Consider the following 15826-nt stretch of genomic DNA (forward strand, 5'->3'; position numbering starts at 1 on the left):
ATTTCCCTGATGATTTGTATCTCTTGGCCATCTTGTCTTCTTTGGAAAAATGTCTGTTCACCTCCTCTGCCTGTGTTTTGTTTATTTGTTTTAAGTAGGCTCTGTGCCCAATGTGGGGCTTGAACTTAAGATCTTGAGATCAAGAATCACATGCTCTACCAACTGAGGCAGCTGGGCACCCCACGTGTGTTTTAATATTTTCTCCCATTCTGTAGGTACAGAATTAGGGGGTGAGGTGGGCAAGGAAAGAGACAGAGTGACAATCAAAAAGGGAGTTGGATTAAACAATGAGAGTAACAATGAGTGTCAAAAATAGAAGACAATGCAAATACATAGAAAGTCTGGGGATCTCAGTGCAAAATGACAAAGAAAAATAATATTTTTCTTTAAAGTTTATTTATTTTGGTGGGAGAGTGCACACACAAGTGGGGAGGGCAGAAAGGGGGTGACAGAGAATCCCCTTGCTGACTGTACAGAGCCCAATGTGGGGCTCGAACTCATGAACTGTGAGATCATGACCTGAGCCGAAGTTGGACACTTTACCAAGTGAGCCACCTGGGTGTCCTGAAAAAAATAAATAATTGAAAAGAAAAAAAAAAAAAGAAAAAATGTTTTAATGTTTATTTATTTTTGAGAGAGAGAGAAAGAGAGTGCAAGTGGGGAGGGCCAAAGAGAGAGGGAGATACAGAATCTGAATCAGGCTCTAGGCTCTGAGATGTCAGCACAGAGCCCAATGCAGGGCTCAAACTCAAACCCGCGAGATCATGACCTAAGGTGAAGTCGGACACTCAACTGACTGAGCCACCCAAGTGTCCCCCCAAAACTTGTTTTTAATTGATGGTCAGGATAGATTCAAATGTACTGAGGGTAGGGGAAATGGGGCCAATAAGGAGATAATACTGAAAAAGAGAAATCTAAGGTATTTTAGAATCACTCTTAGCTAAAGACAACAGGGACAAAAGGAAAAACCAAACAAACAGGGTTTGGTGAGTCTGAAAGATGAGGTAGATGATGTCGCTGCCATTACAGGAGAACAGAAAAGAGGTACAAAATAGCTTTAAAGGATCTAGGAAATTCAGAAAAGGTCATTTTAAGATAAAAGAGTGAATTCTACTTTACAGAGCAAGTAATAAATGTTCAGTAGAGGTTAGGGCATGATGTCATATACGATGAAAACATAAACGGTTTAAGAAAAGATATATTTTCCGTTATGAGAGCAGTCTGGAAAGGCTGTTAAATGAGGTCAGGAATTCTGGTGTACAACATCCTCACGAGTCTGATAACAGGGATGACAGCGCTGCCCACGCTGGAGTGCCGGTGGAACCTGAGAGGACAGATGTTCGGTCAGAGTCGGCGGCATGTCTGTCTCAGGTGTTCTGAATGCTTTGCAACCTGGATAGCTAGCACAGCTTTCAACCACCCTCTCTCAAGCTGAATTCTGAGGCTTACCTTACTCACGAAAGGCCTGGAAGTCTAGACGTTTCCTGGCCTGGGATAGTTGGTGGCTTCTGTGAGGCCTGGTGAGGAAATTCTTAACACACTGCCATTATACATGTACTGGTTACAACCTGAAAACAAGATGCGGTTGGGTTTGTGAAAGACTCAATGAATGAACCAAAATTAATACCTTAGAAAGACACCTTAGGGAACAATTCTACAGGGACAGAAGAGAGGAACATGCACACACAGTCTGTTCCACCTTCAAGGAGTAAGCAGCCAGAAAAGATCTGGGGTGCCTGGGTGGCTCAGTAAGTTAAGCGTCCTATTCTGTCCTACTTCGACTCAGGTCACGATCTCCCAGTTGGGTCCACTGAGTTTGGGTCCACTGTGGAGCTCTGTGCTCTGGAGCCTGGAGCCTGCTTCGGATTCACCATCCCATCCCCTTGGGCTCTCTCAAAAAATTAATAAACATTAAAAAAAAAAGGAAGAAGAAGAAAAAGAAAAGAAAAAGAAACCAGAGGGATCAGAGTAAGTAATGCAGACACGAATACAGAAGCCTGCTGGAGTGGAGCGTCGGGCGACCTTGCTCTCACGGCTGTACGGATGCTTCTCTCCACGGCCGGCTGTTGGAATATTCACTTACTTAATCACACCTGCCGTCCTGTTTCCTCGAGCTCTCTGCAAACCCCCCACGGGATGGCCGCCTCCTCCCTGCTCTCTGGCTGATGCTTTAACACCCGGGCCTGGAGCTCCGCGGGCAGGATGGTCAGGATCTGCTCCTCGGCGCGGGATCAGCCACCGAGGCAGGGTTCCTGCAGGGGATCCAGAGCTCCCAGGTGCAGGCGTCTCCTGGTAACGGAACCGCCCGCGTTCCGGGCAGCGGCGGCTGCGTCCTGGTTATTGGGAGTTCTTCCAGCACAGCCCACATTCTTGGCTCCCAGCGTCGTCCTGCTCTTTCACGGTCGGGAGATTTAACAGCCAAGGCTGCAGCCACTACGGGCTGTCACTGAGTAAACGCTCACTGCACAGGCTGGAGGACGTGGCAGTCTCTGCTTCGGGGAGACCGGCTTTGGGGGTAGTTTTAGGGCGGCTCCTAAGGCAAAACGAGGCATTAACATACACAAATGCGAACGGCCGCCGAAAACTTTACTGGGGCTAAACCTGACCCATCATCTGGAAACCCACTGAGTGAAGCACGGAAATACTAGTTCCGAAGGAAACGAACGATGCCGGTGAACTGTCCCACAAAACCTCTAATGCGGAGAGAACGTGAAGCTTGACGACAACGGACTGAAAGGAAGACGGCAAACCGAGCACGCTGCAGTTTTCCAGTTGAAGCAAATGCGCAGGTAAGACTTCAGGTCACGACCAGAAAACGATCAGACCGAGCGCGGGTCTGGGTGCTCGTGAGGACATGCGCCACGGCTGCCCCGGGAGCCACAGCTTCGCACAGGCGGCGCCAGAGGGGAGACGACACGGCAGGGGGCGTCCTCGCCCCCTCCCGGGCCCGCCTTCACCTCGGAATTCCGTTCCTAACCCTCAGCGGCAGCCGGAGAGACGGCAGACCCGGCCGCCGGCCGGCTCTCAGGGAACGCACAGCCCCTCAGGTCGTCCGGCCGGAAGCGGGGTAGACTCCAGGGGCGGACGCCGGCCGCTTCCGGCCTCTCTGGGCCACGCTCCTCTCTGTGGTGGCCTCGCGTGGCCGCGAGGGGCGGCGCCGCGAGCTCGAGGCGCGCGTGGCCCTCGTCCTTCCGAAAGACTAAAGATGACCGTACCCGTCCCGCATTCTGAAGCTTCGGGTGTTCCCTCCGTGGTAGTATTGTCAGTGACGTGATCAAAGTTAAGGGTTGAGACCAAGCCCCGCAACGGCGCGTGTGTTTGCACCCAGGTCCCCGCAAGCCGTGAGCTCTGGGGGCAGGACGCTCCCCGGCTCTGTGTCTTACAGCCTGAAATGGGGAGAGGAACAGCGTTTTACAGTCACGACGTGGACTGCATTACACAACACCTGCAGAAAAGAAACTATGCGTTCAATAGTTACCCCTCCTTTACCCCCCTCCCCCCATACAGGTATAAGGTTCCGCAGAGTCCATCAGGACATTTCCAGTTCAAGGTAATTGAGAAACATGCTAAGTTGTTACAAAGCCTATTCGTGGAAGATTATGTATATTAGATGATCATAATTCTACAAAGGATGTGGTTTGCTATAATTTTCACATAAAGACCTGTATCCAGTGGGATATTTAAGCCTTATATCGTTTTCTTCCTCACATTACGGAAAATGTGCCTCATCAAGTAGGTAAAAGAAGTCCAGCCGGATTTGCCTTCGTGTCCTCAAATCACTGGTGGAGTTTCTACTTTTGGATTCCTCTCTCCATTCTCTGATGCGAACCCTCTCTACCAGGTCATTTCTGGAGAGAAGAGCAGTCAATGCTCATTCTCTAAGCCCTCTTCCTCAATTGCCAGTAGCTGGAAACCCTCTTTCTGCCAAGAGAGCTCCCCAGAACTGCAATGTGTAGGTCTGTTCACTCCAGGGAGGTCCTCCCTACCCCCCCCCCCCCCCCCCCACCGCGGGCGCATATGGGGCAGGAAGATGGAAGGTATGTTACTGTCTCCTCCAAACTCACGGTTCAGTTCAATGTGACCACCTTTCCTTGCCCAATTTATTTCTCCTGTCTTTTTGGATCTCTGGATTCTGGCCTCTTACCTTGGAGGCTCTCCTGGTTTACCTTCTGCAAGACCTCTGGACACATATTTGGGTCTACATATTGGAATGCTACCATTGTGTAGATGCTCTTGTTTGGCATGCCCCCCCCCCCCCCCATTTTTTTTTTTAAGTTTACTTATTTTGAGAGAGAGAAGTCACAAATGAGGCAAGGGCAAGAGAGAGGGAGAGATCGAGAATCCCAAGCAGGCTCCAACACTGCCAGCACAGGGCCCGACGAGGAGCTTGAACTCACAAACGGAGATGATGACCCTAGCCAAAACAAAGTCTCCTAACCAACTGAGCCACCCAGGTGCCCCTGGCATGACTAATTTAGTTTTGTTGTGCCTTCATTTAAAGGTATGTTCTCAAAGTGCTATTGCGTATTGCTCAGGCTATTTCCACTTTAGGGCTTAGCCCACCTCCTCTTGAGGCGGATCATTCACGAGTGTTGATGATCAGCCTCTTTACCTGCATCTTCTCCCCTCCACACTGTAATCACAGTTACTTCCCAACAGAGGCCCTTTTTTCCCTCCATCCCCATTGCCATAGACCAACCTACTTATCAGCCTCCAAATTCTGCTCTTCTGGTTTGACATTAGCAGTCATCAGGGGAAATCCTGTCTCACAGAAGCACACACACAGTGAAGACCATGTGCAGGACAGCAAGTCAGAGAACAAGAGGAAAGAGACCTTGGCCTTTCAGTCATTCATCTCAATATTTTTTATTCAGTGTTTTTCATGTTTTGCTATTTCTTTAGCATTTCCATAAAAAATTTAAGCTCTTTACATTATCAGGTTTTCCCTCTTGTGAATTCTTTGGTGTTGACGAAGGTGTGAACTCTGACTGAAGGCTCTCCCACACTCACTGCATTCATAGGGTTTCTCTCCAGTGTGGATTCTCAGGTGTCGAATGAGGTGTGAGCTCACTCTGAAGGTTTTCCCACATTCACTACATTCATAGGGTTTCTCTCTGGTGTGAATTCTCTGATGCAGGATGAGATGTGAGTTCAGGCTGAATGCTCGCCCACATTCTTTGCATTCAAAGGGTCTTTCCCCAGTGTGAATTCTCTGGTGTCTAGTAAGATCTGAGCTCCCCCCAAAGCCTTTCCCACACTCATTACATTCATAGGGCCTCTCTCCAGTGTGGATTCTCTGATGCCTAATAAGCTTTGAGCTGTGTCTGAAAGCTTTCCCACATTCATTACACTGGTGGGTTTTCTCCCCACTAAAAATTGCTGCTTGTTTTATAAGGTTTGGGTTCTTGAGAGACTTTCCATATTGGTGAATTTTTTCTCCAGCATAAATTCTTTGATGCTTAATAAAATCTGAATTCCATTTGTAACTTTGGTCATAGGTACTGTGTTTATGAGATTTCTGGTGTGTAAATTCACTTGAGTTCAGGTTTAAGCTTCTGTCACATCCATCATGGCTTATTTCACTTGTAAGTGTATTTTTGTGGGTAAGGATTTTACTGAAACCTCCATCCTGAGCAGATGATGGTCTCTGAGATCCCCCTGATTCTTTTTCCCATTGCCTCTTTAACTTGGCTGGAGACTTACAGATGTCTTGAGGCTCAGCAGATCCTTCCGACACGAATTCTGAAATTCTTCCTGCTAGAATTCTCTGTGATTCCATTTTTTCAAAAATGTCCAACTTTGGCATGGATCCATTGTTTTTACTCTCATTATCTAAAATTATGCAAAGAGAAAGTGGTAAATATGTTTGCTGAGTTGGAAGAAATAGTCAAGACTGTTACATATTGGTACTTCACTTGGGTACTCTAAAAATGTAGCCTTTCAGGGGCACCTGACTCTTGGTTTCAGCTCAGGCCATGATCTCATGGTTGGTGAGTGTGAGCCTGCATCTGGCTCTGTGCTGACAGCGTGGAGCCTGCTTGGGATTCTCTCTCTCTCTCTGCTACTCCCCTCACTCATATGTGCATGTGCTCTCTCTCTCAATGATAAATAAACAATCTTAAAAAAATTAAAATTTTTTTCAAATGTGGCCTTTCAAATAAAAGGTTTGAAGGACACAAAGGAGAAAAACTGGTAAAAGCAAGTAGAATGCATGTGGAGGGGAAAACCTCCATCCATCTATCCACCCACCCATTTCTTTACCTTCCATGGCTAACCAAATCCTGTAACCACCGTCTGCTGAATATCCCCTGAATAATCCCCTTCTTTATATTCCTGCTACCACACCGTTTGCTATAACTTTTTACCTAGGACACTGTCACAGCTCTGAGCTCTTCTTCCTGATCACTCTGAACATTCTCACCAGACTAACTGTCCTTAAAACCCTGTCACCTTCTATACCCTACTCAGAAGCTTTCACCCCTTCTTCTTCCACAACTTGCCTGAATTCTTCCACCTGGTTTCTAGAATCCATTTATGATCTAGTCCTCACAATTCCTGCCCGTGGCTCACGAATTTATACTGTGCTTATGACTCTATATTATGTATCTTGTCATTGTTGTTGGGTTTATTTTGTCGAGGTGGTTAGGCAGTGCTGGTCTTAGCATGGGAGAAATGTATGATTTTGGATAGGATGGATGGAACTGTTTCCAGAACAAACTTGAAAGCAGAATTTCAGTTTTTTTTTTTTTTAATAGACTGTAATGTACTCTTGGGTTTATTTTTGAGACCATTCACATCTAAAGTGATACTGAGTCCATGAACTTTTTAAACAGATGAGTTTTAGGAGTGCCTGGGTGGTCTGGTCAGTTAAGTGTCAGACTCCTGATCTCGGCTCAGTTCATGATCTCATGGTTTGTGAGTTCAAGCCCATGTCAGGACCCTATCTCCTTCCCTCTCTACCTCTCCCCTTGCTTGCTCGCTCTCTCTCAAAAAGAAATAAAAATAAACTTAAAAAAATTTCAAACATAAATTTTAGAACAGTGATGAATATTCCTATAAAAACGTGAAAACTTTGTAAGACAAAAAGTACAATAAAAAAGACAATAGTGTGGGTCTTGTATGCATCTAAATTATATTCCATTTCTGAGTATATCATTATGCACCTGCTTCTCTCTCATTATACGTGCTTCCTACTAACATGTTTTATGTCTCTTGATGTGTTTCTTCCTCTTATTCTTTTGTTTCTTTACTCATTCTCTGACATTTTCTCTCATTCATTTTTCTTTCCTTTAGTTTACTCATAAAAATATCCTGTCTTTTGGAAATATTCTGGATAAAAAACAAATGGGAAAAATGTTAATATGCTGGATAAGGAACCACATTCTGTGTGTGTGTGTGTTGAGGGCACACAGGGAAAGAGTTCTGTACTTCTCATGGGGTAACAGAGGAAAAGACAGCTAGAGGGACTGAGGCATTCTGAGAAGGCGGACTCCGGCCCCACTCCTGCAGTGACGTGGAATGCCTGCAGGACTGCTCCTCACCAGAGGCCAGCGCAGGGGGTGCTGAAGAATCCCGAAGGGCCTTGGGGTGCACTGGCCGGAACTGGGCACCGAGCACTGGTCCAGGAGGCGCCACCCTTCCCCTGAGTATTTCTTGTCCGTGTGCAAAGACTGGCACCTGAGAAAAATAAAGTACACTTGGGCTTGTGAGAGAATCTCTGCTGGAACTGAACATTTTCCAAACACAAAGAGAACCTCTTGCAGGAATACAAAACTGCAGAAGGATGGATTAAATCCGACTCAACCGTGAAATGTGGCGGAGCCCCATCTAGAGTGGAATGGAGACATAAATGCTGAAGGAAGAGCTGCTGCAGGTCTCCTTGGGGGCGGTCAATCTAAGGCCTCTTCCCCTCACTGTGGGCTCCAGCCCTCTGGAGATCTTAGATCTCCCGTCCCCTGCGTACCTGGACTACTGAGTCATCAGCACCTCTCTCCAGATCCTCCAGCGCCGCCACCACCTCCTCCCCGCTCTCCGGGTGCTGCTCCTGCACCCGGGCCTGGAGCTCCGCAGGCAGGATGGTCAGGAACTGCTCCAGCACCAGCAGCTCCAGGATTTGTTCCTTGGTGTGTATTTCTGGGCTCAGCCACTGGCGGCACAGCTCGCGGAGCCGGTGCAGCGCCTCACGGGGCCCGGGGGAATCCTGGTAGCAGAACTGCCTGAAAAGCTTCCGGCAGAGCTCCTGCGTGAGGGCATCGCTTCTCTGGAAGCAAGTGTCCTGCCTCCAGACAAAATCTTCTTCTTCTATCTTCACTATCAGAAGTCCTGAATTCTCTTGAAGGTTCTGAGCTGTAGCTTTCTTTGATTCTGTCGTCATCTTGGGATGAAATGTATTCCCAGAAAACCCACTTCTGCTTTGTGCAGCGTCTTAGTTTTGAGAGCTCTTCTAAAATAAAAATAAAACTATATTTTTCACAGAAATCATCATTTTCCATTATACAGAAGTGTACTGGGCACTTATCATCGGTACAAGCTATGAAATACTTGCTCTGTGTAGTACAGCTGTCACATAATTTCTACCTCAAAGAAGCTTAAAATTTAAATTTAAAAACAAAATACTTTAAAGTAGAAACAATAAATATAAAATTTATAACTTTAAGGCGATGATACATGTTAAATGCCACATGCAATTAATTCTGTGTAGGTCAGAAAGACAAAAAGGACCAGCACAGTAAAATGACAAAGTGCTTCATAAAGTTGGGAGATTCAAAGAGAGCCTAGTAGTTTGTAATGGACAGGAAAGCTTAATTCAGGAATTAACTTCTGAAGAATGGAAAGGGTTTTGAAAGGATGTGGGAGAGAGAAAAACAGGAAATCACAAGCAAGGAAACAGTCTGAAAAACTGGTTAATGGTTGGATCACGGAAGTGGGAAAGCAAAAAGTTCAGCAGGTTTGTATAAGGAAATAACAGAGGCAAAGGCCCTACTGGAGAAAGCCTCAAATATTAAGATCCTGAATTCAGAATTTTTTTAAGGCACTGGGGAGCCAAGGGAATCTTCTGAGCAGACACCTGACAAATACTTTCTTTCTTTCAGATTTTAAGTAATCTCTGCACTGAGCAAGGCTTGAACACACAACCCTGAGATCAAGAGTTGCATGCTCCATGGACTGAGCCAGCTGGGCACCGCTGGGCAACTTTTCTTGAGAGCCAGAGGCTAGCTATTTCTTTCTTTTTAAAAATTTATGTTGATTTATTCTTATTTTTATATTTATTGATTAAATTTTATTTCAATCCAAGTTACTTAACAGGCTGTTTCAATCAATGTTAACTATTTCCTTCCCCAAAGGTCTCAAATAGGTTTTTTTTTTAAATTTTTTCTAATGTTTTATTTATTTTTGATACAGAGAGACAGAGCATGAGGGTAGGAGGGGCAGAGAGAGAAGGAGACACAGAACCGGAAGCAGGCTCCAGACTCTGAGCTAGCTGTCAGCACAGAGCCTGACGCGGGGCTCGAACCCACGAACGTGAGATCTGACCTGAGCCGGTCAGAGGCTTAACCGACTGAGCCACCCAGGCGCCCCGTCAAATAGGTTTGTTTTATCCCAACAGTTCTTTCTCTACCTTCCTAGTTTCCTGGCTCAGTCCATATCTTGGACAATAAAGTTAAATATAATAAGCCTGCATTATAACTTGCTTATCCAGTGAGTCTTGTTATTACATATCAGTTCCTCAAGTCTTAGCACACGGGAATGGTCTGGTTTCTGGGCTGAAAAACTGAGTAACAGGAATTTAGCTGTGAAGCCGTAGACTACAAGAACAGAATGCAAATATCAATCTTTCAGATCCTTCTACTAAACGTTGCACCAAGTTGACTGCTGATTGTTGTATTGACATGTACTTTGTTAAGAATCTCAACACAGTCAAAGCTCTGGGCTAGAAGCTGTCAGGTAAGGATTTCCAAGAAAGTAAGTGAGTTCCCAGCTGAGCTCTCTGCCTAATCACCATGTAGGTACTTTATTAGAAACAGATCCCCAGATGCTGTCTGCGTTAGTGTGGGTGTACCTGGAAAATCCGTACTCTGTAAAGCCGTAAGGAATTAAATGGTGTGTGAGTTTGCAAAACAGCTGTAAAGAAATGACATAAAGCACACGAGGGTTAAAAATATTTACATAACTGTTTCACAGGACACACGCTGAAATGCTGATTGAAAGCTGAGGTACTAAACAAGTTGCATGGGAAGAGGAATCAAATATCCTAACGGTTGTGGGGCAGGCAGACCATGTGTGCGTGTGTTTACGTGCAAAGGGTAGAAAATATTTCCTAGAGCTGATGAGCTTAAACTGGACAATAAAAGATGAAAAAAATTCAAAAGGAAAGAGGAAGGGACAGGAGAAAAGTTTAGGAAGTGGAAACGAACAGGAGATTGGTGGCGATGCCAGCCAGCTTGCAGCTCGCTCTAATATTTGGAGCGACCAAGAACTCCGCTCCCTCCGATAAGTAATTTGTCAACCCTGCCCTGAGCGCCCACAGTTCCTAACACAGAACAGCTGTGAATTCACCAGTCATAAGGATAAGGACCACGCGCTATTTTCTACGTTCTCACACTTGTTTATGGAAGGAAAGCCTGAGAAGCCTCTAGACGCTCTCAAAAGAGGAGTAACTGCCAGGAAAGCCGGAGCTCGGCGAGGAGCAGGCACTGCTGTGTGAAGGAGCAGGACCTGGGCGCTCGGCTGGAGGACGCGGAGGGAAGGGGGCGGCAAAACTGAGGGCTGGGCCAGAGGACCGCGCTCGGCTGGGGGGGCACTCGGCTGGAGGACTGGAGTGGGCTGGGCTGGGGGACGGGGGGCAGGGCTCGGCGGACCAGCGGTGGTCGCCGGGGCAGAACGAGGAGGGATTTTCGCCCGGAGGTTGGCGGCCGTCCCGCCCCGGCCGGCCTAGGGGACGGCCTCTGACGGTCCCACTGCGTGCCGGACACGCGGGAAACAGCAAACATCCACAGTGTGGATGGATCCACGCCACTGGGCCGCGGGGCCGTCCTCGCTCTTCCTCCCGCGAGATGTCGGGGCGGGCTCCTGGGCAGCTCCTCCCGGCGGAAAGCTGCCATCCTGATGCCGCCGCCACGCAGGCCATTCCAGCCAGTGACCCAGCCCCGCCCGCGGCTGTGACGTCACACGCGGCGCGGGTAACCATGGAAACCACCGCCCCTCTGGAGGCCGGCGAACGCAAAGCGCTCCGAACGCCGAGCCTCGGTCCCCCTCTCCTCAGGATTCCTCCGCGGTCCCGGCTCCAGGTTGCCGCAGGGCTGCTGCAATCCTGAAAGGACAGCGGTACGGACCGGGTGCTTGCAGGGGGCAAAGGGTCAGACCCTCAGGTCCGCAAACCCGGACTCACCTCTCCTACAGGATGGTTCAGATCGGACACTTCCGGTGGGAGGACGGCGCTGCGCCCTCTCTCACAGCTTCCGTGCTCCGAACGGCGAGTCTGCGCAGAAGGCGGCCTGGCTTCGGACTGCGACTCCCAGAAGCCCCGGCGTCTTCCCCGCGCTGTGAGTTCGTTTCCCGGGCAGCCTGGCACATGTCCCTGAGGTCACAGAGCTCCGTGATGAGGTCCTTGCACCCCTTTGTAGCGGGAAACGCGGCCCTGTGCGCCCGCTGGCTTCGCGCGGACTCTTGCAGAGTTCAGTCTCGGGAAGTGGAACCGAAGCCCGCGCACCGGGGCGCCGCCCAGTTTTCACCCTCGCGGAGCCTCTCTGGGCTTCCAGGAGCGCGGGTGTACGAACGGTGGCTGAGGATAACCCTGGCGCACGCGGGGTCTGCGTGCCCTAAAATGTGAACTTATATAAACACACACACACACACACACACACACACACACACACACACACACACACAACTTATTTTGCGAGAGAGTGCGAGTGGGCCAGGGGCATCGAAAAAGGGAGACCGAGAATCCCATGCAGTCCCGGTGCTGACAGTGCGGAGCCCGGCGTGGAGCTCGAACTCAGGAACCATAAGATCATGACCTGAGTCAAAATCAAGAGTTGGATGCCCAACCAACTGAGCCACCCAGGCGTCCCTAAAAAATGTGGACTCTCTTGAATCCCTGGGCCAAGGTGTGAGAACTAGAACTTTGACAGTAACTTACGTTTACTGCTGCCATTTCTCTTGTACTTCTCATCTGTGGTGTTAACACAAATTCAGACAAGTAAGTGTGAAGATCTAATCGTCTTTCTTAAGCTCTAGTAAGCAGAGAGGATCTCTGAGCAGTGATAGAAAAATAGAAAGTTTTTGTAGAAAGGGCGGGGCAAGGAAATTACTAGCAAAAGAGAAAGCATTGCCTCAAGGCAAGATCACCTCTTGAGGGGGTGGGGGTGAGCAGGGGTCTAATCTTGCAGGTTACCTCATCTTTGGGCTGGGGGGAGGGAATGGAGAAAGCCCATGTGACAGATTACCTTATTGGTGCTGATCAGCGTATTCTTGATTGACTAGACTAAAATTTCACTCCTGGAGAGATTGCAGTTGTAATATAGGCTTGGTTTGCTGTCCTGGGGACCAGTAACTACATCTTGGGCCTGTGGTTTTCTTTTAAATACATTTTGTGTGTATTCTCGTTCTTTTTGAAAAGATAGTTCTATACATGGCCAAACTATATGGTTTAATTTTTGTTGTTTTTTTAATCTAAAAGGCATCATTCCATCAGATAATCTTCTGATATTTGCTTTTTTCTCTCCACAGTAGGTTACTAAAATTGATCCCTGTTGTTGAGTTAAAATTAGCTTTCATTAGTGTATAGTAATGGGAGAGGCAGAGAGCCGGGGGAGACACAGAATCTGAAGCAGGCTCCAGGCTCTGAGCTGTCAGCACAGAGCCCGATGCAGGACTCGAACCCATGAGCAGTGAGATCATGACCTGAGCTGAAGTCGGATGCTCAACCGACTGAGTCACCCAGGCACCCCAACCCCTTTTCTTTTTTAAATATTTTGTTTATTTTTGGGAGAGAGTGTACTCATGCTTGTGTGCAAGCTGGGCAGAGGCAGAGAGAGGGGAACAGAGGATCCTCAGCAGGTTCTGCACTGACAGCAGAGAGCCCAATGCAGGACTGGAACTCATGAAGCATGAGATCCTTAGCTGAGTGGAAGTCAGATGCTTAATCAACTCAGCCACCCAGGTACCCTACTCATAGTCTATTCTTAATAGAGGAGTCACAGTGATGCTGTTGTAGCAGAAGTTCTAGCACACTACTGAAGGGTAGCAGAACACACCTCTCCAAAATATGCCCCTCTGATATATTATTTTGAGCTGTAGGCTCTTGAAAAACAGCAAATGCAGAAAGAAGCTTTCTCCTGTATATAAATTTCCTGTATCGGCCTACAGATAGATCCTCCAGAACAAACTCCATTGTCTCTCTGGGAGTTTCATCAACCAGGGAAGACTGACTTGTGTCACAGGAAAGAGGTTGACACCACACCCTGTCACACTTGTCACAAATGCTCATACTTTCCATCTGTTCTAAGGGCCCCTTTCATATTTCTTAAAAAACGGTTTACTCTCCCCTGGAAAGCCTACATCTGTCCCCCTTCCCTATTAAGATGAAGATTCTAACATTGCTTTCTTGGTTGCTCCTTTTTCTCTAGGTATTTCCTATATACTCGTGAGGTATACATGTTAATGAACTTCAGTTTATTTTTCTCTTTTTATTATCTTTTATTACAGGGGTTTCAACTAAGAACTTAGAATGGTAGAGGGAAAATTATTTTCAACCCTTAAACTAGCCCTCAGCTTAAAACCTTTTAATAGCTCCCCATTTCAGTCAAGGCAAAATCCAAAGTAGTTAAACTGGCCTATCAGCCCCTATATCACCTATACTCAAATCTCTTACTCTCTCCCTTGCTCATTATGCTCTGTCATCTGCAGTGAACTTCCTTGCTTTTCCTCATTAATAACTTTCTGAAAAAGAATCAAGCCCACTAGTTTCACTAGTAAATTCTATCAAGGAGTTCAAGACTAAATAATACCATTTCACCACAATCTATTAAAAGTAGCAGAGGGAACACTTCCTAACTTTCTATTTCACTAATACCCTAAAACAAGATAAAGACATTATAAGAAAAAAAACCCACAGACCAAGATCTCTCACAAACATAGATGCCAAAATCCTCAACAAAATACTAACAATCCAAAAGTATATAACAAAAATACTGTACAACAACCAAGTGGGATTTATCCCAGACACAAGAGTGATTCAGTATTTGAAAATCAATATAATCAACAGGCTAAGGAAGCAAAATCATGATCATTTTGTTTCAGAGAAAGCACTTCACAAAATCCAACACCTGTTTGTGATAAAAACTCTCAATAAACTAGTAGTAAGTGGGATCTTTCTCTAGTTGATAAAGAACATCTACAAAAAACAACCCCTCCCCACCCGGCTGAATATTTTCCTCTTAACAGTAGAAATTGGACAAAGCAGTCGTCTCTCACTACTCCTGTTCCACACCATAGTGGAAGTTCTAACTAGAACAGTAAGACAGTAAATAAAAGGTGTACAGAAAGGAAAGGAACAGGTCTATTCATGTATAACATAAACGTCCTATGCAGAAAACCCCAAAGACTCTAAAAAAACAAAACAAAAATCACCTGGAGCAAGCAATTACAGCAGTGTTGCAGGATACAAGGTCAATATCTGAAAGTCAATTGCTTTCCTTCATACCAGCAATGAAAAATTGGAATTTGAAATTAGAAGTTACCTTTTATTTTTTTAAGCTTATATACTCAATTTGAGAGAGAGAGCATGAGCAGATGGGTGAGGGGCAGAGAGAGAAAGACAGAGAATGCCAACCAGGAGCATTTAGTGCAGGGCTGGATCCCATGAATTAGTAGATCATAACTTGAACCGAAATCAAGAGTCGGATGCTTAACCAACTGAGCCACCCAGGTGCCCTAAGAGAAATTACTTTTTAAAAAAATTTTTATTTTTTATGTTTTTATTTATTTTTTGAGAAAGAGCTTGAGCAGGGGCGGGTCAGAGAGAGAGGGAGACACAGAATCCCAAGACAGGCTCCAGGCTCTGAGCTAGCTGTCAGCACAGAGACCGATGTGGGGCTCGAACACACAAATGTGAGATCATGACCTGAGCAGAAGTTGGACGCTTAACCGACTGAGCCACCGAGGCACCCTGAGAAATTACTTTTATAATGGCATCAAACAAGAACGATAACAATAACAAAAAACAAAAACAAAAAAAACTTAAAATTTTTTTTTAATGTTTTATTTATTTTTGATACAGAGAGAGACAGAGCATGAGAAGGGGAGGGGCAGAGAGAGAAGGAGACACAGAACCGGAAGCAGGCTCCAGGCTCTGAGCTAGCTGTCAGCACAGAGCCTGACGCAGGGCTTGAATCCACAAACGTGAGATCTGACCTGAGCCGAAGTCAGAGGTTTAACCAACTGAGCCACCCAGGCACCCCCCAAAAACCTTTTAAACTTGACAAAATAGATATAGGATCTGTATGCAGAAAATTCTGAAACATTGATGAAATAATTCAAAGAGGACCCAAAATTATGGAGAGAAACTCTGTGTTAACACATTGGAAGCCTCCATATTCTCAAGATGTCAGTTCTTCCCACCTTGATCTGTTGATTCAACATAAATGAATCAAAAAATCACAGCAAGCTATTTTGTAGATATTTACAAACTAATTCTAATGTTCATATGGAAAGGGAAAAACCTAGAATAACCAATACTGAAAAAGAAGGACAAAGTTGGAGGATTCACACTATAAATTTGCTATACAACTATAGTAGTCAAGATGGCATGGAATTAGAAAAA

The 15826-nt window shown here is 46.2% G+C and overlaps 1 protein-coding gene and 1 long non-coding RNA gene across 3 annotated transcripts; both read right to left on the reverse strand.

Moving 5' to 3' along the window:
• Positions 1-1067: 1067 nt before the first annotated feature.
• LOC115295517 lies at positions 1068-3241 on the reverse strand. 2 transcript variants are annotated; one of them, XR_003910443.1, is made up of 3 exons: positions 1984-3241; positions 1450-1568; positions 1068-1324 (listed from the first exon to the last, which is right to left on the reverse strand). It is a non-coding gene; the product is annotated as an uncharacterized LOC115295517 (long non-coding RNA). The 2 variants fall into 2 exon arrangements; XR_003910442.1 differs by having other exon boundaries at positions 2084-3235.
• A 1600-nt stretch (positions 3242-4841) lies between these two features.
• ZNF165 (zinc finger protein 165) lies at positions 4842-11462 on the reverse strand. The gene is made up of 4 exons (XM_029943435.1): positions 11390-11462; positions 7964-8443; positions 7542-7677; positions 4842-5832 (listed from the first exon to the last, which is right to left on the reverse strand). The coding sequence occupies exons 2-4, from the start codon at positions 8372-8374 to the stop codon at positions 4928-4930; spliced, it is 1452 nt and encodes a 483-aa protein (XP_029799295.1). The 5' UTR covers positions 8375-8443; positions 11390-11462; the 3' UTR covers positions 4842-4927.
• Positions 11463-15826: the final 4364 nt, after the last annotated feature.

Source organism: Suricata suricatta, chromosome 7 (assembly GCF_006229205.1).
Source record: "Suricata suricatta isolate VVHF042 chromosome 7, meerkat_22Aug2017_6uvM2_HiC, whole genome shotgun sequence".
NCBI classification, from domain to species: Eukaryota; Metazoa; Chordata; class Mammalia; order Carnivora; family Herpestidae; genus Suricata; species Suricata suricatta.